This window comes from Daucus carota, chromosome 2, assembly GCF_001625215.2.
Source record: "Daucus carota subsp. sativus chromosome 2, DH1 v3.0, whole genome shotgun sequence".
NCBI lineage: Eukaryota > Viridiplantae > Streptophyta > Magnoliopsida > Apiales > Apiaceae > Daucus > Daucus carota.
In genome coordinates, this window is record NC_030382.2 from 7,231,269 (window position 1) to 7,257,447 (window position 26,179).

At 35.6% G+C, this 26,179-nt stretch overlaps 1 protein-coding gene across 1 annotated transcript; it reads left to right on the forward strand.

Annotated features, from left to right (window-relative positions):
• Positions 1-473: 473 nt before the first annotated feature.
• LOC108203764 (uncharacterized) lies at positions 474-1,361 on the forward strand. The gene has a single exon (XM_017372920.1). The coding sequence runs from the start codon at positions 474-476 to the stop codon at positions 1,359-1,361; it is 888 nt and encodes a 295-aa protein (XP_017228409.1).
• The last annotated feature ends 24,818 nt before the right edge of the window (positions 1,362-26,179 follow it).

Below are 26,179 nucleotides of genomic sequence, written 5' to 3' on the forward strand. Positions count from 1 at the left end.
CAGTTCGTTATCTTGGCCTTTCTCTCATATCTTCTAAGCATCTCATATCTTCTAAGCTTTCTTATCGTCACTGCCAGCCTCTAATTATGAAACTGAAGAAACGTATTGATAGTTGGATGAACATTAGCCTTAATCATGCGGGTAGACTGCAGTTGGTTAAGGTTGTGCTAACTGGTATTCTGAACTATTGGTCTAGTCACTTCTTCCTTCCCAAAGCTGTTCTCAAAAGGATTCAAACCTTATTTCTCAAATTCCTCTGGGGAGGCTCCTCTGATAATTCGAAGATGATTAAGGTTTCGTGGGCTGACTGTTGCTTACCTAAATCTCATGGAGGATTGGGCATTCGGGACTTATGTTCTTAGAACTCGGCTGCTTATCTATTCCACCTCTGGCGCATTACTCAGCCTGCCAATAAATCTTTGTGGCTTATGTGGTTTCAACGTACCTTCCTCAAGCGTCGTGCTTTCTGGTCCATGGAAATACCTCAGAAAGTCTCCTGGTGTCCTCGTAAGATTCTGCAAGCTCGTCACCTTGCTCTTCGCTTTATTAATTATGAAGTTGGGTCGGGTTCTCTCTTCTCGTTTTGGCATGATCCATGGGTTGATGGAGCTAGTCTTCTTTCTAAGTGCCACCCCACCATCATTTCTCTTGCTGACTCTAGTACTAATGCGCTTGCTGGGCAGTACATTCTCAATGGTTCTTGGAATTTACCTCCATCAAACCACCTGGACTTGAGAAACCTTAGACGTATTGTGAGTGCTGTTCCTATTCGTGGTCGTGACAACATTAGTTGGAATAGTTTAACTGGTAACATGGTTCGTGTTTCTTCTATTTGGAATTCGATGCACATGCTCCCCTCTCCTCCTATGTGGACTTCTGCAGTTTGGCACCCTCTTGCGATTCCGAAATGCGCTTTCACTCTCTGGCTGGCCCTAAAGGGGAGACTGCTCACTAAGGATAGGATGCAGCGTTTCAATATGCAAACTGATCTTAAGTGTGAGCTGTGTCACAATGCCGTTGAAAATCACAGTCACATCTTTGGCTCTTGTCCATTCATTGACTTTATTCTTTCTGGTCATAGCTTTCAATTTACTGGTTGTTGGGAAAGTTATGTTCGTGGGAATTTTTTACTTGGGAGACCACAGGGTATTAGGAAGCAGTTGGGTGCTCTTTTTATTGCTATTTCCATTTACTTGGTATGGCAAGAGCGTAATGCTCGTATTCACAACAGAGCCCACCCCACTCCTGAAAGCATTATCAGATTCAATGCCAAGCGTATGCTCCGTGAAAAGCTACACTCGTGCCATCAATTTCAAAAGGCTGTTTTGAAGGACAACAATTTAGTTATGGACTTATATTAGTTTATTGGCAAACTTATTCATTTTTTGTGAGCAGAGGCTTCTTGTCTAGATTATTTTTAGTAGCCGTAGCTAGTTTAGTTGGTTGACTTTTGTTTTTCCTGGGGTATGCCCCTTGTAGATTGTCCTCTTTTTCTTCTATAAATTTCTTATTTAGCAAAGAAAAATAAAAAATCTAGTCAATAATGAAGCTACAAGTTGTTTCCGGGCTCAAACGAGTCAAGAATGAAACTACAAGTTGATTACAATTTCAAACAAAAATGAAAATGAAGCTACAAGTTGTTTTTAACTTCAAACGAGTCTGGAATGAAGCTACAAGTTGTTTCCAACTTCAATCTAGTCAATAATGAAGCTACAAGTTGTTTCCCGGCTCAGACGAGTAAAGAATGAAACTACAAGTCGATTGCAATCTGAAACAACCGAAAATGAAGCTACAAGTTTTTTTTCAAATTCAAACGAGTCTGGAATGAAGCTACAAGTTGTTTCCAACTTCAATCTAGTCAATAATGAAGCTACAAGTTGTTTCCAGGCTCAAACGAGTCAAGAATGAAACTACAAGTTGATTCCAATTTCAAACAACCGAAAATGAATGTACAAGTTGTTTTCAACTTCAAACGAGTCTGGAATGAAGCTACAAGTTGTTTCCAACTTCAATCTAGTCAATAATGAAGCAACAAGTTGTTTCCGGGCTCAAACGAGCCAAGAATGAAACTACAAGTTGATTACAATTTCAAACAACCGAAAATGAAGCTACAAGTTGTTTTTAACTTCAAACGAGTCTGGAATGAAGCTACAAGTTGTTTCCAACTTCAATCTAGTCAATAATGAAGCTACAAGTTGTTTCCAGGCTCAAACGAGTCAAGAATGACACTACAAGTCGATTCCAATTTCAAACAACCGAAAATGAATGTACAAGTTGTTTTCAACTTCAAACGAGTCTGGAATGAAGCTATAAGTTGTTTCCAACTTCAATCTAGTCAATAATGAAGCAACAAGTTGTTTCAGGGCTCAAACGAGTCAAGAATGAAACTACAAGTTGATTACAATTTCAAACAACCGAAAATGAAGCTACAAGTTGTTTTGAACTTCAAACGAGTCTAGAATAAAGCTAAAAGCTATTTCCAACTTCAATTTACCAATAATGAAGCTACAAGTTGTTTCCGGGCTGAAACGAGTCAAGAATGAAACTACAAGTTGATTCCAATTTCAAACAACCGAAAATGAATGTACAAGTTGTTTTCAACTTTAAACGAGTCTGGGATGAAGCTACAAGTTGTTTCCAACTTCAATCTAGTCAATAATGAAGCTACAAGTTGTTTCCCGGCTCAGACGAGTCAAGAATGAAACTACAAGTCGATTGCAATCTGAAACAACCGAAAATGAAGCTACAAGTTTTTTTTCAAATTCAAACGAGTCTGGAATGAAGCAACAAGTTGTTTCCAACTTCAATCTAGTCAATAATGAAGCTACAAGTTGTTTCCGGGCTCAAACGAGTCAAGAATGAAACTACAAGTCGATTACAATTTCAAACAACCGAAAATGAAGCTACAAGTTGTTTTCAACTTCAAACGAGTGTGGAAAGAAGGTACAAGTTGTTTCCAACTTCAATCTACCAATAATGAAGCTACAAGTTGTTTCCGAGCTCAAACGAGTCAAGAATGAAACTACAATTTGATTCCAATTTCAAACAACCGAAAATGAAGCTACAAGTTGTTTCCAACTTCAATCTAGTCAATAATGAAGCTACAAGTTGTTTCCGGGCTCAAACGAGTCAAGAATGAAACTACAAGTTGATTACAATTTCAAACAAAAATGAAAATGAAGCTACAAGTTGTTTTTAACTTCAAACGAGTCTGGAATGAAGCTACAAGTTGTTTCCCACTTCAATATAGTCAATAATGAAGCTACAAGTTGTTTCTCGGCTCAGACGAGTCAAGAATGAAACTACAGGTTGATTGCAATCTGAAACAACCGAAAATGAAGCTACAAATTTTTTTTCAAATTCAAACGAGTCTGGAATGAAGCTACAAGTTGTTTCCAACTTCAATCTAGTCAATAATGAAGCTACAAGTTGTTTCCAGGCTCAAACGAGTCAAGAATGAAACTACAAGTTGATTCCAATTTCAAACAACCGAAAATGAATGTACAAGTTGTTTTCAACTTCAAACGAGTCTGGAATGAAGCTACAAGTTGTTTCCAACTTCAATCTAGTCAATAATGAAGCAACAAGTTGTTTCCGGGCTCAAACGAGTCAAGAATGAAACTACAAGTTGATTACAATTTCAAACAACCGAAAATGAAGCTACAAGTTGTTTTTAACTTCAAACGAGTCTAGAATAAAGCTAAAAGCTATTTCCAACTTCAATTTACCAATAATGAAGCTACAAGTTGTTTCCGGGCTGAAACGAGTCAAGAATGAAACTACATGTTGATTCCAATTTCAAACAACCGAAAATGAATGTACAAGTTGTTTTCAACTTCAAACGAGTCTGGAATGAAGCTACAAGTTGTTTCCAACTTCAATCTAGTCAATAATGAAGCAACAAGTTGTTTCCGGGCTCAAACGAGTCAAGAATGAAACTACAAGTTGATTACAATTTCAAACAACCGAAAATGAAGGTACAAGTTGTTTTTAACTTCAAACGAGTCTAGAATAAAGATAACAGCTATTTCCAACTTCAATTTCCCAATAATGAAGCTACAAGTTGTTTCCGGGCTGAAACGAGTCAAGAATGAAACTACATGTTGATTCCAATTTCAAACAACCGAAAATGAATGTACAAGTTGTTTTCAACTTTAAACGAGTCTGGAATGAAGCTACAAGTTGTTTCCAACTTCAATCTAGTCAATAATGAAGCTACAAGTTGTTTCCCGGCTCAGACGAGTCAAGAATGAAACTACAAGTCGATTGCAATCTGAAACAACCGAAAATGAAGCTACAAGTTTTTTTTCAAATTCAAACGAGTCTGGAATGAAGCAACAAGTTGTTTCCAACTTCAATCTAGTCAATAATGAAGCTACAAGTTGTTTCCGGGCTCAAACGAGTCAAGAATGAAATTACAAGTTGATTACAATTTCAAACAACCGAAAATGAAGCTACAAGTTGTTTTTAACTACAAACAAGTCTGGAATAAAGCTAAAACTTGTTTCCAACTTCAATCTACCAATAATGAAGCTACAAGTTGTTTCCGGGCTCAAACGAGTCAAGAATGAAACTACAAGTTTATTCCAATTTCAAACAACCGAAAATGAATGTAAAAGTTGTTTTCAACTTCAAACGAGTCTAGAATGGAGCTACAAGTTGTTTCCAAATTCAATCTAGTCAATAATGAACCAACAAGTTGTTTCCGGGCTCAAACGAGTCAAGAATGAAACTACAAGTTGATTACAATTTCAAACAACCGAAAATGAAGCTACAAGTTGTTTTTAACTTCAAACGAGTCTAGAATAAAGCTAAAAGCTATTTCCAACTTCAATTTACCAATAATGAAGCTACAAGTTGTTTCCGGGCTGAAACGAGTCAAGAATGAAACTACATGTTGATTCCAATTTCAAACAACCGAAAATGAATGTACAAGTTGTTTTCAACTTTAAACGAGTCTGGAATGAAGCTACAAGTTGTTTCCAACTTCAATCTAGTCAATAATGAAGCTACAAGTTGTTTCCCGGCTCAGACGAGTCAAGAATGAAACTACAAGTCGATTGCAATCTGAAACAACCGAAAATGAAGCTACAAGTTTTTTTTCAAATTCAAACGAGTCTGGAATGAAGCAACAAGTTGTTTCCAACTTCAATCTAGTCAATAATGAAGCTACAAGTTGTTTCCGGGCTCAAACGAGTCAAGAATGAAACTACAAGTCGATTACAATTTCAAACAACCGAAAATGAAGCTACAAGTTGTTTTTAACTACAAACAAGTCTGGAATAAAGCTAAAACTTGTTTCCAACTTCAATCTACCAATAATGAAGCTACAAGTTGTTTCCGGGCTCAAACGAGTCAAGAATGAAACTACAAGTTTATTCCAATTTCAAACAACCGAAAATGAATGTAAAAGTTGTTTTCAACTTCAAACGAGTCTAGAATGGAGCTACAAGTTGTTTCCAAATTCAATCTAGTCAATAATGAACCAACAAGTTGTTTCCGGGCTCAAACGAGTCAAGAATGAAACTACAAGTTGATTACAATTTCAAACAACCGAAAATGAAGCTACAAGTTGTTTTTAACTTCAAACGAGTCTAGAATAAAGCTAAAAGCTATTTCCAACTTCAATTTACCAATAATGAAGCTACAAGTTGTTTCCGGGCTGAAACGAGTCAAGAATGAAACTACAAGTTGATTCCAATTTCAAACAACCGAAAATGAATGTACAAGTTGTTTTCAACTTTAAACAAGTCTGGGATGAAGCTACAAGTTGTTTCCAACTTCAATCTAGTCAATAATGAAGCTACAAGTTGTTTCCCGGCTCAGACGAGTCAAGAATGAAACTACAAGTCGATTGCAATCTGAAACAACCGAAAATGAAGCTACAAGTTTTTTTTCAAATTCAAACGAGTCTGGAATGAAGCAACAAGTTGTTTCCAACTTCAATCTAGTCAATAATGAAGCTACAAGTTGTTTCCGGGCTCAAACGAGTCAAGAATGAAACTACAAGTCGATTACAATTTCAAACAACCGAAAATGAAGCTACAAGTGGTTTTTAACTTCAAACGAGTGTGGAAAGAAGGTACAAGTTGTTTCCAACTTCAATCTACCAATAATGAAGCTACAAGTTGTTTCCGAGCTCAAACGAGTCAAGAATGAAACTACAATTTGATTCCAATTTCAAACAACCGAAAATGAATGTACAAGTTGTTTTCAACTTCAAACGAGTCTGGAATGAAGCTACAAGTTGTTTCCAACTTCAATCTAGTCAATAATGAAGCAACAAGTTGTTTCCGGGCTCAAACGAGTCAAGAATGAAACTACAAGTTGATTACAATTTCAAACAACCGAAAATGAAGCTACAAGTTGTTTCCAACTTCAATCTAGTCAATAATGAAGCTACAAGTTGTTTCCGGGCTCAAACAAGTCAAGAATGAAACTACAAGTTGATTACAATTTCAAACAAAAATGAAAATGAAGCTACAAGTTGTTTTTAACTTCAAACGAGTCTGGAATGAAGCTACAAGTTGTTTCCAACTTCAATCTAGTCAATAATGAAGCTACAAGTTGTTTCCCGGCTCAGACGAGTCAAGAATGAAACTACAGGTCGATTGCAATATGAAACAACCGAAAATGAAGCTACAAATTTTTTTTCAAATTCAAACGAGTCTGGAATGAAGCTACAAGTTGTTTCCAACTTCAATCTAGTCAATAATGAAGCTACAAGTTGTTTCCAGGCTCAAACGAGTCAAGAATGAAACTACAAGTTGATTCCAATTTCAAACAACCGAAAATGAATGTACAATTTGTTTTCAACTTCAAACGAGTCTGGAATGAAGCTACAAGTTGTTTCCAACTTCAATCTAGTCAATAATGAAGCAACAAGTTGTTTCCGGGCTCAAACGAGTCAAGAATGAAACTACAAGTTGATTACAATTTCAAACAACCGAAAATGAAGCTACAAGTTGTTTTTAACTTCAAACGAGTCTAGAATAAAGCTAAAAGCTATTTCCAACTTCAATTTACCAATAATGAAGCTACAAGTTGTTTCCGGGCTGAAACGAGTCAAGAATGAAACTACATGTTGATTCCAATTTCAAACAACCGAAAATGAATGTACAAGTTGTTTTCAAATTTAAACGAGTCTGGAATGAAGCTACAAGTTGTTTCCAACTTCAATCTAGTCAATAATGAAGCTACAAGTTGTTTCCCGGCTCAGACGAGTCAAGAATGAAACTACAAGTCGATTGCAATCTGAAACAACCGAAAATGAAGCTACAAGTTTTTTTTCAAATTCAAACGAGTCTGGAATGAAGCAACAAGTTGTTTCCAACTTCAATCTAGTCAATAATGAAGCTACAAGTTGTTTCCGGGCTCAAACGAGTCAAGAATGAAATTACAAGTTGATTACAATTTCAAACAACCGAAAATGAAGCTACAAGTTGTTTTTAACTACAAACGAGTCTGGAATAAAGCTAAAACTTGTTTCCAACTTCAATCTACCAATAATGAAGCTACAAGTTGTTTCCGGGCTCAAACAAGTCAAGAATGAAACTACAAGTTTATTCCAATTTCAAACAACCGAAAATGAATGTAAAAGTTGTTTTCAACTTCAAACGAGTCTAGAATGAAGCTATAAGTTGTTTCCAAATTCAATCTAGTCAATAATGAAGCTACAAGTTGTTTCCGGGCTCAAAAGAGTCAAAAATGAAACTACAAGTTGATTACAATTTCAAACAACCGAAAATGAAGCTACAAGTTGTTTTTAACTTCAAACGAGTGTGGAAAGAAGGTACAAGTTGTTTCCAACTTCAATCTACCAATAATGAAGCTACAAGTTGTTTCCGAGCTCAAACGAGTCAAGAATGAAACTACAATTTGATTCCAATTTCAAACAACCGAAAATGAATGTACAAGTTGTTTTCAACTTCAAACGAGTCTGGAATGAAGCTACAAGTTGTTTCCAACTTCAATCTAGTCAATAATGAAGCAACAAGTTGTTTCCGGGCTCAAACGAGTCAAGAATGAAACTACAAGTTGATTACAATTTCAAACAACCGAAAATGAAGCTACAAGTTGTTTTTAACTTCAAACGAGTCTAGAATAAAGCTAAAAGCTATTTCCAACTTCAATTTACCAATAATGAAGCTACAAGTTGTTTCCGGGCTGAAACGAGTCAAGAATGAAACTACATGTTGATTCCAATTTCAATCAACCGAAAATGAATGTACAAGTTGTTTTCAACTTCAAACGAGTCTGGAATGAAGCTACAAGTTTTTTCCAACTTCAATCTAGTCAATAATGAAGTTACAAGTTGTTTCCGGGCTCAAACGAGTCAAGAATGAAACTACAAGTTGATTACAATTTCAAACAAAAATGAAAATGAAGCTACAAGTTGTTTTTAACTTCAAACGAGTCTGGAATGAAGCTACAAGTTGTTTCCAACTTCAATCTAGTCAATAATGAAGCTACAATTTGTTTCCCGGCTCAGACGAGTCAAGAATGAAACTACAAGTCGATTGCAATCTGAAACAACCGAAAATGAAGCTACAAATTTTTTTCCAAATTCAAACGAGTCTGGAATGAAGCTACAAGTTGTTTCCAACTTCAATCTAGTCAATAATGAAGCTACAAGGTGTTTCCAGGCTCAAACGAGTCAAGAATGAAACTACAAGTTGATTCCAATTTCAAACAACCGAAAATGAATGTACAAGTTGTTTTCAACTTCAAACGAGTCTGGAATGAAGCTACAAGTTGTTTCCAACTTCAATCTAGTCAATAATGAAGCAACAAGTTGTTTCCGGGCTCAAACGAGCCAAGAATGAAACTACAAGTTGATTACAATTTCAAACAACCGAAAATGAAGCTACAAGTTGTTTTTAACTTCAAACGAGTCTGGAATGAAGCTACAAGTTGTTTCCAACTTCAATCTAGTCAATAATGAAGCTACAAGTTGTTTCCGGGCTCAAACGAGTCAAGAATGAAACTACAAGTTGATTACAATTTCAAACAAAAATGAAAATGAAGCTACAAGTTGTTTTTAACTTCAAACGAGTCTGGAATGAAGCTACAAGTTGTTTCCAACTTCAATCTAGTCAATAATGAAGCTACAAGTTGTTTCCCGGCTCAGACGAGTCAAGAATGAAACTACAAGTCGATTGCAATCTGAAACAACCGAAAATGAAGCTACAAGTTTTTTTTCAAATTCAAACGAGTCTGGAATGAAGCTACAAGTTGTTTCCAACTTCAATCTAGTCAATAATGAAGCTACAAGTTGTTTCCAGGCTCAAACGAGTCAAGAATGAAACTACAAGTTGATTCCAATTTCAAACAACCGAAAATGAATGTACAAGTTGTTTTCAACTTCAAACGAGTCTGGAATGAAGCTACAAGTTGTTTCCAACTTCAATCTAGTCAATAATGAAGCAACAAGTTGTTTCCGGGCTCAAACGAGCCAAGAATGAAACTACAAGTTGATTACAATTTCAAAAAACCGAAAATGAAGCTACAAGTTGTTTTTAACTTCAAACGAGTCTGGAATGAAGCTACAAGTTGTTTCCAACTTCAATCTAGTCAATAATGAAGCTACAAGTTGTTTCCAGGCTCAAACGAGTCAAGAATGACACTACAAGTCGATTCCAATTTCAAACAACCGAAAATGAATGTACAAGTTGTTTTCAACTTCAAACGAGTCTGGAATGAAGCTATAAGTTGTTTCCAACTTCAATCTAGTCAATAATGAAGCAACAAGTTGTTTCCGGGCTCAAACGAGTCAAGAATGAAACTACAAGTTGATTACAATTTCAAACAACCGAAAATGAAGCTACAAGTTGTTTTGAACTTCAAACGAGTCTAGAATAAAGCTAAAAGCTATTTCCAACTTCAATTTACCAACAATGAAGCTACAAGTTGTTTCCGGGCTGAAACGAGTCAAGAATGAAACTACAAGTTGATTTCAATTTCAAACAACCGAAAATGAATGTACAAGTTGTTTTCAACTTTAAACGAGTCTGGGATGAAGCTACAAGTTGTTTCCAACTTCAATCTAGTCAATAATGAAGCTACAAGTTGTTTCCCGGCTCAGACGAGTCAAGAATGAAACTACAAGTCGATTGCAATCTGAAACAACCGAAAATGAAGCTACAAGTTTTTTTTCAAATTCAAACGAGTCTGGAATGAAGCTACAAGTTGTTTCCAACTTCAATCTAGTCAATAATGAAGCTACAAGTTGTTTCCAGGCTCAAACGAGTCAAGAATGACACTACAAGTCGATTCCAATTTCAAACAACCGAAAATGAATGTACAAGTTGTTTTCAACTTTAAACGAGTCTGGGATGAAGCTACAAGTTGTTTCCAACTTCAATCTAGTCAATAATGAAGCTACAAGTTGTTTCCCGGCTCAGACGAGTCAAGAATGAAACTACAAGTCGATTGCAATCTGAAACAACCGAAAATGAAGCTACAAGTTTTTTTTCAAATTCAAACGAGTCTGGAATGAAGCAACAAGTTGTTTCCAACTTCAATCTAGTCAATAATGAAGCTACAAGTTGTTTCCGGGCTCAAACGAGTCAAGAATGAAACTACAAGTCGATTACAATTTCAAACAACCGAAAATGAAGCTACAAGTTGTTTTTAACTTCAAACGAGTGTGGAATGAAGGTACAAGTTGTTTCCAACTTCAATATACCAATAATGAAGCTACAAGTTGTTTCCGGGCTCAAACGAGTCAAGAATGAAACTACAAGTTGATTCCAATTTCAAACAACCGACAATGAATGTACAAGTTGTTTTCAACTTCAAACGAGTCTGGAATGAAGCTACAAGTTGTTTCCAACTTCAATCTAGTCAATAATGAAGCAACAAGTTGTTTCCGGGCTCAAACGAGTCAAGAATGAAAGTACAAGTTGATTACAATTTCAAACAACCGAAAATGAAGCTACAAGTTGTTTTTAACTTCAAACGAGTCTAGAATAAAGCTAAAAGCTATTTCCAACTTCAATTTACCAATAATGAAGCTACAAGTTGTTTCCGGGCTGAAACGAGTCAAGAATGAAACTACAAGTTGATTCCAATTTCAAACAACCGAAAATGAATGTACAAGTTGTTTTCAACTTTAAACGAGTCTGGAATGAAGCTACAAGTTGTTTCCAACTTCAATCTAGTCAATAATGAAGCTACAAGTCGTTTCCCGGCTCAGACGAGTCAAGAATGAAACTACAAGTCGATTGCAATCTGAAACAACCGAAAATGAAGCTACAAGTTTTTTTTCAAATTCAAACGAGTCTGGAATGAAACAACAAGTTGTTTCCAACTTCAATCTAGTCAATAATGAAGCTACAAGTTGTTTCCGGGCTCAAACGAGTCAAGAATGAAATTACAAGTTGATTACAATTTCAAACAACCGAAAATGAAGCTACAAGTTGTTTTTAACTACAAACGAGTCTGGAATAAAGCTAAAACTTGTTTCCAACTTCAATCTACCAATAATGAAGCTACAAGTTGTTTCCGGGCTCAAACGAGTCAAGAATGAAACTACAAGTTGATTCCAATTTCAAACAACCGAAAATGAATGTACAAGTTGTTTTCAACTTCAAACGAGTCTGGAATGAAGCTACAAGTTGTTTCCAACTTCAATCTAGTCAATAATGAAGCAACAAGTTGTTTTCGGGCTCAAACGAGCCAAGAATGAAACTACAAGTTGATTACAATTTCAAACAACCGAAAATGAAGCTACAAGTTGTTTTTAACTTCAAACGAGTCTGGAATGAAGCTACAAGTTGTTTCCAACTTCAATCTAGTCAATAATGAAGCTACAAGTTGTTTCAAGGCTCAAACGAGTCAAGAATGACACTACAAGTCGATTCCAATTCCAAACAACCGAAAATGAATGTACAAGTTGTTTTCAACTTCAAACGAGTCTGGAATGAAGCTATAAGTTGTTTCCAACTTCAATCTAGTCAATAATGAAGCAACAAGTTGTTTCCGGGCTCAAACGAGTCAAGAATGAAACTACAAGTTGATTACAATTTCAAACAACCGAAAATGAAGCTACAAGTTGTTTTGAACTTCAAACGGGTCTAGAATAAAGCTAAAAGCTATTTCCAACTTCAATTTACCAATAATGAAGCTACAAGTTGTTTCCGGGCTGAAACGAGTCAAGAATGAAACTACAAGTTGATTCCAATTTCAAACAACCGAAAATGAATGTACAAGTTGTTTTCAACATTAAACGAGTATGGGATGAAGCTACAAGTTGTTTCCAACTTCAATCTAGTCAATAATGAAGCTACAAGTTATTTCCCGGCTCAGACGAGTCAAGAATGAAACTACAAGTCGATTGCAATCTGAAACAACCGAAAATGAAGCTACAAGTTTTTTTTAAAATTCAAACGAGTCTGGAATGAAGCAACAAGTTGTTTCCAACTTCAATCTAGTCAATAATGAAGCTACAAGTTGTTTCCGGGCTCAAACGAGTCAAGAATGAAACTACAAGTCGATTACAATTTCAAACAACCGAAAATGAAGCTACAAGTTGTTTTTAACTTCAAACGAGTGTGGAATGAAGGTACAAGTTGTTTCCAACTTCAATCTACCAATAATGAAGCTACAAGTTGTTTCCGGGCTCAAACGAGTCAAGAATGAAACTACAAGTTGATTCCAATTTCAAACAACCGACAATGAATGTACAAGTTGTTTTCAACTTCAAACGAGTCTGGAATGAAGCTACAAGTTGTTTCCAACTTCAATCTAGTCAATAATGAAGCAACAAGTTGTTTCCGGGCTCAAACGAGTCAAGAATGAAACTACAAGTTGATTACAATTTCAAACAACCGAAAATGAAGCTACAAGTTGTTTTTAACTTCAAACGAGTCTAGAATAAAGCTAAAAGCTATTTCCAACTTCAATTTACCAATAATGAAGCTACAAGTTGTTTCCGGGCTGAAACGAGTCAAGAATGAAACTACAAGTTGATTCCAATTTCAAACAACCGAAAATGAATGTACAAGTTGTTTTCAACTTAAACGAGTCTGGAATGAAGCTACAAGTTGTTTCCAACTTCAATCTAGTCAATAATGAAGCTACAAGTTGTTTCCCGGCTCAGACGAGTCAAGAATGAAACTACAAGTCGATTGCAATCTGAAACAACCGAAAATGAAGCTACAAGTTTTTTTTCAAATTCAAACGAGTCTGGAATGAAAAACAAGTTGTTTCCAACTTCAATCTAGTCAATAATGAAGCTACAAGTTGTTTCCGGGCTCAACGAGTCAAGAATGAAATTACAAGTTGATTACAATTTCAAACAACCGAAAATGAAGCTACAAGTTGTTTTTAACTACAAACGAGTCTGGAATAAAGCTAAAACTTGTTTCCAACTTCAATCTACCAATAATGAAGCTACAAGTTGTTTCGGGCTCAAACGAGTCAAGATTGAAACTACAAGTTTATTCCAATTTCAAACAACCGAAAATGAATGTAAAAGTGTTGTCAACTTCAACGAGTCTAGAATGAAGCCTACAAGTTGTTTCCAAATTCAATCTAGTCAATAATGAAGCTACAAGTTGTTTCCGGGCTCAAAAGAGTCAAGAATGAAAACTACAAGTTGATTACAATTTCAAAACAACCGAAAATGAAGCTACAAGTTGTTTTCAACTTCAAACGAGTCTGGAATGAAGCTACAAGTTGTTTCCAACTTCAATCTACCAATAATGAGCTACAAGTTGTTTCCGGGCTCAAACGAGTCAGACTGAAAACTAAGGGGGTGGCCAATCGAGTAAGAAAAAACAAGTATACAATAATCAACCGAAAATGAGATAGCTACAAGTTGTTTTCAAATTCAAACGAGTCTGGAATGAAGCTACAAGTTGTTTCCACTTCATCTAGTCAATAATGAAGCTACAAGTTGTTTCCAGGCTCAACGAGTCAAGAATGAAACTACAAGTGATTACAATTGTCAAACAAAATGAAAATGAGCTACAAGTTTTGTTTTAATCAAACGAGTCCTGGAATGAAGCTACAAGTTGTTTCCAACTTCAATCTAGTCAATATGAAGCTACAAGTGTTTCCATCCCGGCTCAGACGAGTCAAGAATGAAACATACAGAGTCGATTCAACGCTGAAACAGACCGAAAAATGAAGCTTACAAAATTTTTTTTCAATTCAACGGTCATGGAAGGCAGCGACAAGTTGTTTCCAACTTCAATCTAGTCAATATGAAGCTAACAAGTTGTTTCCCAGGCTAAACGAGTCAAGAATGAACTACAAGTGATTCCAATTTTCAAACAACCGAAATGAATGTACAAGGTTGGTTTGCAACTTCAAACGAGTCTGGAATGAACGACAAGTTGTTTCCAACTTCAATCTAGTCAAAATGAAGCAACAAGTTGTTTCCGGGCTCAAACGAGCAAAAGAATGAAACTACAAGTGATTAACAATTTCAAACAACAACGAAAATGAAGCTACAAGTTGTTTTTAACTTCAAACGAGTCTGGAAGAAGCTACAAATGTTGTTTCCAACTCAATCTAGTCAATAATGAAGCTACAAGTTGTTTCCGGGCTCAAACGGTCAAGAAATGAAACACAGTTGATTCAATTTCAAACCAAAATGAAAATGAATAACAAGTTGTTTTTAACTTCAACAGGCTGAAATGAAGCTACAAGTTTGTTTACACTCAATTAGTCAATAATGAAGCTACAAGGTTGTTTCCCTACCGCTCAGACGATCAAAGAATGAAACTACAAGTCGATTGCAATCTGAAACACCGAAAATGAAGCTACAAGTTGTTTTTCAAATTTCAACGATCTGGAATAAGCTACAAGTTGTTTCCAACTTCAATCTAGTCACTAATGAAGCTACAAGTTGTTTCCTCCGCTCAAACGATCAAGAATGAAACTAAAAGTGATTCAATTTCAAACAACCGAAAATGAAATGTACAAGTTGTTTTCAACTTCAAACGAGTCTGTGGAAGAAGCGACAAGTTGTTTGCCAATTCAATCAGTCATAATGAAGCACAAGTTGTTTCCGGGCTCAAACGAGCCAAGAATGAAACTACAAGTTGATTAATTTCAAACAACCGAAAATGAAGCTACAAGTTGTTTTTAACTTCAAGCGAGTCTGGAATGAAGCACAAGTTTTTCCAATTCATAAGTCATAATGAACACAAAGTTGTTTTCCGGGCCTCAAACGAGTCAAGAATGAACTAAAGTTGATTAACATTTCAAACAAAATGAAAATGAAGCACAAGTTGTTTTTAAAACTTCAAACAGTCTGGAATGAAGCTACAAGTTGTTTTCCAACTTCCAATCTAGTCCAATAATGAAGCTACAAGTTGTTTCCGGCTCAGACGAGTCAAGAATAATACAAGTGATTGCAATCTGAAACAACCGAAAATGAAGCTAACAGTTTTTTTTCAAATCAAACGAGTCGGAAATGAAGCTACAAGTTGTTTCAACTTCATTAGTCATATGAAGCCACATTGTTTCCAGGCTCAAAACGAGTCAAGAATGAAACTACAAGTTGATTCCAATTTCAAACAACGCGAAAATGAAGACAAGTTGTTTTTCAACTTCAAACGAGTCTGGAATGAAGCTACAAGTTGTTTCCAGACTTCCAAATCGAGTCAATTAAGAGAAGCAACAATTGTGTTCAGTTCCTCCTCCGGCTCAAACAGCAAGAATGAAACTACAGTTGATTCAATTCAACAACCGAACTGAAGCTACAAGTTGTGTATTTAAACTATAAACGAGTCTTGATGAAGCTACAATTTGTTTCCAACTTCAATCTAGTCAATAATGAAGCACAAGTTGTTTTCCTCCCGGGCTCAAACGAGTACAAGATGAAACTACAAGTTGATTACCATTTCAACAAAAAGAAAATGAAGTACAAGTTGTTTTTAACTTCAAACTCAAACGAGTCTGGAATGAAGCACAGTTGTTTCCAACTTCAATCTAGTCAATAATGAAGCTACAAGTTGTTTCCCGGCTAGCCAGTCAAGAATGAAACTAAAGTGATCAATCGAAACAACGAAAATGAAGCACAAGTTGTTTTTCAATTCAAACGAGTCTGGAATGAAAGCTACAATGTTTCCAACTTCATTATCAATAAGGAAGCAACAGTTTGTTTCCGGCCAATAAGAGTCAAGAATGAAACGACAGTGTTGATCCATTTCAAAACAAACCGAAAATGAATGTTAACAGTTTGTTTTCAACTTCAAACGAGTCTGGAATGAAGCTACAATGTTGTTTCCAACTTCAATCTAGTCAATAATGAAGCAAACAAGTTTTGTTCCTCCGGCTCAAACGAGTCCCAGAATGAAACGATCAGTGATTACAATTTCAAACAACCGAAATGAAGCAAGTTGTTTTTTACTTTCAAACGAGTCTGAGATAAGCTAACAAGTTGTTCCAACTTCAATTTCCCAAAATGAAGCTACAAGTGGTTGTTCCGGGCCAAACGAGTCAAGAATGAACTACAAGTTGAGTACGAATTTCAACAAAAATGAAAATGAAGTACATGGTTTTAACTTCAAACGAGTCTGAAGGAGCTACAAGTTGTTTTTCCAACTTCAATCTAGTCAATAATGAACTACAAAGTTGTTCCTCGGCTCAGACGAGTCAAGAAAGAAACTACAAGTCGATTGCAATCTGAAACAACGAAAATGAAGCACAAGTTTTTTTTCAAATTCAACGGTCTGGAATGAAAGCTAACAAGTGTTTCAACTTCATTAGTCAATAATGAAGACTACAAGTTGTTTCCAGCCAAAAAGTCAAGAATGAAATACAAGTTGATTACAATTCAAACAACCGAAAGGAATGTACAAGTTGTTTTTCAACTTAAACGAGTCTGGAGAAGCTACAAGTTGTTTCCAAATTCACTAGTCAATAATGAAGAACAAGTTTGTTTTCCGGCTCAACGAGTCAAGAATGAAACGACAGCGATGCCAATTTCAAACAACCAAAATAATGTACAAGTTGTTTTCAACTTCAAACGAGTCTGGAATGAACTAAAGTTGTTTCCAACTTCAATCTAGTCAATAATGAAGCAAAAGTTGTTTCCGGGCTCAAACGAGTCAAGAATGAAACTACAAGTTGATTACAATTTCAACAACCGAAAATGAAGCTACAAGTTGTTTTAACTTCAACGTCTAAAATAAGCAAAAAGCTATTTCCAACTTCAATTTACAATAATGAAGCACAGTTGGTTTCCGGCTGAAACGAGTCAGAATGAAACTACAAGTTGATTCCAATTTCAAACAACCGAAAATGAATGTACAAGTGTGTTCAACTTAAACGAGTCTGGATGAAGCTACAAGTTGTTTCAAACTTCAATCTAGTCAATATGAAGCTAACAAGTTGTTTCCTGGTCCCGGCTCAGACGAGTCAAGAGATGAAACTACAAGTCGATTGCAATCGAAACAACCGAAAATGAGCTACAAGTGTTTTTTCCAAATTCAAACGAGTCTGGAATAAGCAACAAGTTGTTTCCAACTTCAATCTAGTCATAAAGGAAGCTACAAGTTGTTTCCCGGGCTGCACGAGTCAAGAATGAAACTACAAGTTGATTCAATCTAAACAACCGAAACATGAAGCTAAAAGTTTTGTTTCAATTTCAAAGAGTCTGGAATGAAGCTACAAGTTGTTTCCAACTTCAATCTAGTCAATAATGAAGCTTACAAGTGTTTCCCAAGGCGGCAAACGAGTCCAAGAATGAAACTACAAGTATCAATTTCAACACCAAAATGTAATTTACAAGTTGTTCAACTTCAACGAGTCTGGAATGAGAGCTACAAGTTGTTTCCAACTTCAATCTAGTCAATAATGAAGCTAACAAGTTTGTTCCGGGCTCAAACGAGCCAAGAATGAAACTACAAAGTGGATTACAATTTCAAACAACCGAAAAATGAAGCTACAAGTTGTTTTTAACTTCAACGAGTCTAGAATGAAGCTAATACAAGTTGTATTCTCCAACTTCAATCTAACAATAATGAAGCTACAAGTTGTTTCCAGGCTCAAACAGTCAAGAATGACAACATACAAGGATTCCAATTTCAAACAACACGAAAATGAATGTACAAGTTGTTTTCAACTTCAAACGAGTCTGGAATGAAGCATAGTTGTTTTCCAACTTCAATCTATCAATAATGAAGGCAACAAGTTGTTTCCTCGCGGGCTCAACGAGTCAAGAATGAACACAAGTTGATTCAATTTACAAACAACCGAAAAGAGCTACAAGTTGTTTTCTTAAACGAGTCTAGAATAAGCTAAGCTATTTCCAACTCAATTATCATAATGAAGCTACAAGTTGTTTCAGGCTAAACGAGTCAAGAATGAAACTACAAGTTGATTCCAATTTCAAACAAACCAAAAGGAAGCTACAAGTTTTCAACTTTAAACGAGTCTGGAATGAAGTACAAGTTGTTTTCCACTTCAATCTAGTCAATAATGAAGCTACAAGTTGTTTCCCGGCTCAACGAGTCAAGAATGAAAACTACAGAAGTCGTTGGCAATTGAAAACAACCGAAATGAAGCTACAAGTTTTTTTCAAATCAAACGAGTCTGGAATGAAGCTACACAAGTTGTTTCCAACTTCAATCTAGTCAATTAATGAAGCTACAAGTTGTTTCACTCCGGGCTCAAACGAGTCAAGAATGAAATTACAAGTTGATTACAATTTCAAACAACCGAAAATGAAGCACAAGTGTTTCAACTTCAAACGAGTCTGGATAAGCAAAGGTTTCCAACTTCAATCTACCATAATGAAGCACAGGTTGTTCCGGGCTCAAACGAGTCAAGAATGAAACTACAAGTTATTACATTTCATCAAACAACCGAAATGAAGTAAAAGTTGTTTTAACTTCAAAACGAGTCTGAATGAAGCTACAAGTTTGTTCCTCCAACTTCAATCTAGATCAATAATGAAGCTACAAGTTGTTTCCGGGCTCAACGAGTTCAAGAATAAACTACAGTGATTACAGTTCAACAACCGAAATGAAATGAAGCTACAAGTTTTTTAAATTCAAACGAGTCTGGGAATGAAGCTACAAGTTGTTTCCAACTTCAATCTAGTCAATAATGAAGCTACAAGTTGTTTCCGGCTCAAACGAGTCAAAGAGGAAACTACAGTCGATTGCAATCTGAAACAACCGAAATGAAGCTACAAGTTTTTTTTTCAACTTCAAACGAGTCTGGAATGAAGCACAAGTTGTTTCCAACTTCAATCTAGTCAATAATGAAGCTACAAGTTGTTCCGGCTTCAAACGAGTCAAGAATGAAAACTACAAGTTGATTCCAATTTCAAACAACCGAAAATGAAGCTACAAGTTGTTTTCAACTTCAAAACGAGCTGGAATGAAGCTCAGTGTTTCCAACTATCATCTATCAAATAATGAAGCTACAATTGTTTCCGGCTCAAACGAGTCAAGAATGAAACTACAAGTGATTCAATTCAAACAACCGAAAATGAATGTACAAGTTGTTTTTCAACTTCAAACGAGTCTGAATGAAGCATAAGCATATGTTTCAACATTCAATTAGTCAAATGAAGCTAACAAGTTTGTTTCCGGCTCAAACGATGTCACAATGAAAACTACAAGTTGATTACAATTTCACAAACACGAAAATGAAGCTACAAGTTGTTTTACTTCAAACAGAGTCTGAATAAAGCTAAAAGTTTTCCAACTTCAATTTACAATAATGAAGCTACAAGTTTTGTTTTCCGGGCTCAACACGAGTCAAGAATGAAACTACAAGTTGATTCCAATTTCCAAACAACCGAAAATGAATGACAAGTTGTTTTCAACTTAAACGAGTCTGGAATGAAGCTAACAAGTTGTTTCCAACTTCAATCTAGTCAATAATGAATCTACAAGTTGTTTCCACGGCTGCCAAGACGAGTCCAAGAATGAAACTACAAGTCGATTCAATCTGAAACAACCGAAATGAAGCTACAAGTTTTTTTTTTTCAACTTCAACGAGTCTATGAATGAAGCAAAAGTTTTATTTCCTCAAATTCAATCTAGTCAATAATGAAGCTACAAGTTGTTTCCGCCGGCTCAAACGAGTCAAAATGCAAACTACATATGATTAGGCAATTCAAACAACCGAAAAGAAGCTACAAGTTTTTTTATTTTCAAATTCAAAACGATCTGGAATGAAGCTACAAGTGTTTTCCAACTTCAATCTAGTCATAATGAAGCTACAAGTGTTTCCGGGCTCAAACGAGTCAAGAATGAAACTACAAGTTGATTCCAATTTCAAACAACCAAAGAATGTACAAGTTGTTTTTCAACTTCAAACGAGTCTGGAATGAAGCTACAATTGTTTCCAACTTCAATCTAGTCAATAATGAAGCAACAAGTTGTTTCCGGCGCTCAAACGAGTCAAGAATGAAACTACAAGTTGATTAATTTTTCAAACACCGAAAAGGAAGCACAAGTTGTTTTTAACTTCAAACGAGTCTAGAATGAAGCTACAAGTTGTTTCCAACTTCAATCTAGTCAAATGAAGCTACAAGTTTTTCCGCTCAGGCTCAACAGTCAAGAATGAAACTACACATGATGTCCAATTTCAAACAACCGAAAATGAATGTACAAGTTGTTTTTCAACTTCAAACGAGTCTGGAATGAAGCTACAGTTGTTTCCAACTTCATCTAGTCAATAATGAAGCAACAAGTTGTTTCCGGCTCAAACGAGTCAAGAATGAAACTACAAGTTGATTAAATTTCAAACAACCGAAAATGAAGCTACAAGTTGTTTAACTTCAAACGAGTCTGGAATGAAGCTACAAGTTTTCCAACTTCAATATTACAATAATGAAGCTACAAGTTGTTTCCGGGCTCAAACGAGTCAAGAATGAAACTACAAGTGATTCCAATTTCAAACAACCAAAAATGAAGCTACAAGTTGTTTTTCAACTTAAACGAGTCTGGAATGAAGCTACAAGTTGTTTCCAACTTCAATCTAGTCAATAATGAAGCACAATTGTTCCTCCGGCTCAACGAGTCAAGAATGAAACTAAAGTCGAATTCAATCTTGAAACAACCGAAAATGAACTACAAGTTTTTTTCAACTTCAAACGAGTCTGGAATGAAGCAACAAGTTGTTTTCCAACTTCAATCTAGTCAACATAATGAAGCTACAAGTTGTTTCCTTCAGGGTCTAAGCTCAAACGAGTCAAGAATGAAATACTACAAGTTGATTCAATTCAAACAACCGAAAATGAAGCTACAAGTTTGTTTCATTCAAACGATCTGGATAAGCTAAATGTTTCACACTTCAATCTGCAATAATGAAGCTACAGTGTTTCCGGCTCAAACGAGTCAAGAATGAAACTACAAGTTATTCAATTTCAAACAACCGAAAATGAATGTACAAGTTGTTTTTCAACTTCAACGAGTCTGGAATGAAGCTACAAGTTGTTTCCAACTTCAATCAGTCAATAATGAAGCTACAAGTTGTTTCCGGGCTCAAACGAGTCAAGAATGAAACTACAAGTTGATTAATTTCAACAACCAAAGAAATGAAGCTACAAGTTGTTTTTAACTTCAAACGAGTCTGGAATGAAGCTACAAGTTGTTTCCAACTCAATCTAGTCAATAATGAAGCTACAAGTTGTTTCCAGGCTCAACGAGTCAAGAATGAAACTAACAGGTCGATTCAATTCAAACAACCGAAAATGAAGTACAAGTTGTTTTTCAATCAAACGAGTCTGGAATAGCTAAAAGTTGTTTCCAACTTCAATCTAGTCAATAATGAAGCTACAAGTTGTTTCCGGCTCAAAACGGTCAAGAATGAAAAACTAACAAGTTGATTCCAATTTAACAAACCGAAAATGAAGTACAAGTTGTTTTCACTCAAACGAGTCTGGAATGAAGCTAACAAGTTGTTTCCAACTTCAATCTAGTCAATAATGAAAGCAACAGTTGTTTCCGCGGCTCCAACGAGTCCAAGAATGAAACTACAAGTTGATTACAATTTCAAAACAACCGAAAATGAAGCTACAAGTTGTTTTTCAACTTCAAAGAGTCTGGAATGAAGCTACAAGTTGTTTCCAACTTCAATCTAGCAATAATGAAGCTACAATTGTTTTCGGCTCAACGAAGTCAAGAATGAACTACAAGTTATTCCAATTTCAACAATGAAATGAAGCTACGTGTTTTAAACTTCAAACGAGTCTGGAATGAAGCTACAAGTTGTTTCCAACTTTAATCAGTCAATAATGAAGCACAAGTTGTTTCCGGCTCAGACGAGTCAAGAATGGAAACTACAAGTCGATTGCAATCTAAACAACCGAAAATGAAGCTACAAGTTTTTTTTTTTTCAATTCAAACGAGTCGGAATGAAGCACAAGTTGTTCCCAACTTCAATCTAGTCAATAGAAGCTCAAGTTGTTTCCAGGCTCAAACGAGTCAAGATGAAAACTACAAGTTGATTCCAATTTCAAACAACCGAAAATGAATGTACAAGTTGTTCAACTTCAAACGAGTCTGGGAATGAAGCTACAAGTTGTTCTCCAACTTCAATCTAGTCAATAATGAAGCAACAAGTTGTTTCCGGGCTCAAACGAGTCAAGAATGAAACTACAAGTTGATAATCAATTTCAAACAACCGAAAATGAAGTAAAAGTTGTTTTCAACTTTCAACGAGTCTGAAATGAAGCTACAAGTTGTTTTCCAATTCAATCTATCAATATGAAGCTACAAGTTGTTTCCTCCGGGCTCAAGAGTCAAGAATGAAACTACAAGTGATTCAATTTCAAACAACCGAAAATGAATGTACAAGTTGTTTCACAACTTCAAACGAGTCTGGAATGAAGCTACAAGTTGTTTCCAACTCAATCTACAATAATGAAGCTACAAGTTGTTTCCGGCTCAAACGAGTCAAGAATGAACTACCAAGTTGATTTCAATTCAAACACCGAAAATGATGCTACAAGTTGTTTTTCAACTTCAAACGAGTCTGGAATGAAGCACAAGTTGTTTCCAACTTCAATCTAGTCAATAATGAAGCTACAAGTTGTTTTCCGGGCTCAAACGAGTCAAGAAGAAACTACAAGTTGATTCAATTTCAAACAAAGAAAAGAAGCTACAAGTTGTTTTTAACTTCAAACGATCTGGAAGAAGTACAAGTTGTTTCCAACTTCAATCTAGTCAATAATGAAGCTACAAGTGTTTCCTTTCCGGCTCAACGAGTCAAGAATGAAACTACAGTGTGATTCAATCAAAACAACCGAAAATGAAGCTACAAGTTTTTTTAAATTCAAACGAGTCTGGAATGAAGCTACAAGTTGTTTCCAACTTCAATCTAGTCAATAATGAAGCTACAAGTTGTTCCGGCTCAAACGAGTCAGAATGAAACTACAAGTTGATTACAATTTCAAACAACCGAAAATGAATGTACAGTGTTTTTTCAACTTAAAACGAGTCTGGAATGAAAGCTACAAGTTGTTTCCAACTTCAATCTAGTCAATAATGAAGCAACAAGTTGTTTCGCGGCTCAAAACGAGCAAGAATGAAACTACAAGTTGATTACAATTTCAAACAACCGAAAATGAAGCTACAAGTTGTTTTTTAACTTCAACAACGAGTCTGGATGACTAAAGTTGTTTCCAAACTTCAATCATCAATAATGAAGCTACAAGTTGTTTCCTCGGGTCAAACGAGTCAGAATGAAACTACAAGTTGATGTACAATTTCAACAAAAATGAAAATAAGTACAAGTTATTTTTCAACTTCCAAACGAGTCGGAATGAGAAGCTTACAAGTTTTTTTCCACGTCAATCTGTCAATAATGAAGCTACAAGTTGTTTCCGGCGGTCGACGAGTCAAGAATGAAACTACAAGTTCGATTCAATCAAACAACCGAAAATGAAGCTACAAGTTTTTTTTTTCAAATCAAACGAGTCTGGAATGAAGCTACAAGTTGTTTCCAACTTCAATCTAGTCAATAATGAAGCTACAAGTTGTTTCCGGCTCAAACGAGTCAGAATGAAATACAAAGTTGATTCAATTTGCAAAACAACCGAAAATGATTGTACAAGTTGTTTTCAACTTCAACAAGTCTGGAATGAAGCTAAAGTTGTTTCCAACTTCAATCTAGTCAATATGAAGCAACAAGTTGTTTCTGGGCTCAAACGAGTCAAGAATGAAACTACAAGTTGATTACAATTTCAAACAACCGAAAATGAAGCTACAAGTTGTTTTTAACTTCAAACGAGTCGGAATGAAGCTACAAGTTGTTTCCAACTTCAATCTAGTCAATAATGAAGCAAAGTGTTGTTTCCAGGCTCAAACGAGTCAAGAATGAACTACAAGCGATTCCAATTTCAAACAACCGAAAATGAATGCAGACAAGTTTGTTTCAACTTCAACGAGTCTGAATGAAGCTAAAGTTGTTTCCACTTCAATCGGTCAAAATGAAGACAAGTTGTTTCCCGGCTCAAACGGTCAAGAATGAAACTACAAGTTGATTACAATTTCAAACAACCGAAATGAGTACAAGTGTTTTGACTTCAACGTTCAGAATAAGCTAAGGTTTCCAATTCAATACAATAATGAAGCTAACAAGTTTTTTTCCTCCAACTTCAATTCGAGTCAATAATGAAGCTACAAGTTGTTCCCGGCTCAGACGAGTCAAGAATGAAACTACAGTCGATTGCAATCTGAAACAACCGAAAATAATGAAGCTACAAAGTTTTTTTTTCAATTCAACGAGTCTGGAATGAAGCAACAAGTTGTTTCCAATTCAATCTAGTCAATAATGAAGCTGACAATTGTTTCCTCCGGCTCAAACGAGTCAGAATGAAACTACAAGTCGATTACAATTTCAAACAACCGAAAATGAAGCTACAGTTGTTTTAACTTCAAAAGATGTGGAATGAAGTACAAGTGTTTCTTCCAACTTCAATCTAACCATAATGAGCACAAGTTGTTTCCGGGCTCAACGAGTCAAGAATGAAACTACAAGTTGATTCCATTCAAACAACCGAAATGAATGTACAAGTTGTTTTCAACTTCAAACGAGTCTGGAATGAAGCTAAAAGTTGTTTCCAACTTCAATCTAGTCAATAAGGAAGCAACAAGTTGTTTCCGGGCTCAAACGAGTCAAGATGAAACACAAGTTGATTACAATTTCAAACAACCGAAAATGAAGCTAAAGTGTTTTAACTTTCAAACGAGTCGAAATAAAGAAAAGGATTCCAACTTCAATTACCATAATGAACTACAAGTTGTTTCCGGGCTCAAACGAGTACAGATGAAACTACAAGTTGATTCCATTTCAAACAACCGAAAATGAATGTACAAGTTGTTTTCAACTTTAAACGAGTCTGGAATGAAGCTACAGTGTTTCCAACTTCAATCTAGTCAATAATGAAGCACAAGTTGTTTCCGCTCAGACGAGTCAAGAATGAAACTACAAGTCGATTAACTAAACAACCGAAAATGAAGCACAAGTTTTTTCAAATTCAAACGAGTCTGGAATGAAGCTAAAAGTTTTCCAACTTCAACTATTCAATAATGAAGCTACAAGTGTGTTTCCGGGCTCAAACGAGTCAAGAATGAAACTACAAGTTGATTACAATTTCAAACAACGAAAATGAAGCTAAAAGTTGTTTTAACTTCAAACGAGTTGGGAATAAGTACAAGTTGTTTCCAACTTCAATCTACCAATAAGAAGCTACAGTTGTTTCCCGGGCTCAAACGAGTCAAGAATGAAACTACAAGTTGATTCCAATTCAAACAAAAGAAAATGAAGCTAAAGTTGTTTTTAACTTCAACGAGTCGGGAATGAAGCTACAAGTTGTTTCCAATTCAATCTAGTCAATATGAAGCTACAAGTGTTTTCCGGCTCAACGAGTCAAGAATGAAACTACAAGTGATTCAATTTCTAAACAACCGAAATGAGCTACAAGTTGTTTTCAAATTCAAACGAGTCGGAATGAAGCAACAAGTTGTTCCAACTTCAATCTAGTCAATAATGAAGCAACAAGTTGTTTCCGGGCTCAAACGAGTCAAGAATGAAACTACAAGTTGATTAAATTCAACAACCGAAAATGAAGCTACAAGTTTGTTTTACTTCAAACGAGTCTAGAATAAGCTAAAGATTTCCAACTTCAATCTACCAATAATGAAGCTACAATTGTTTCCTGGGCTAAACGAGTCAAGAATGAAACTACAAGTTGATT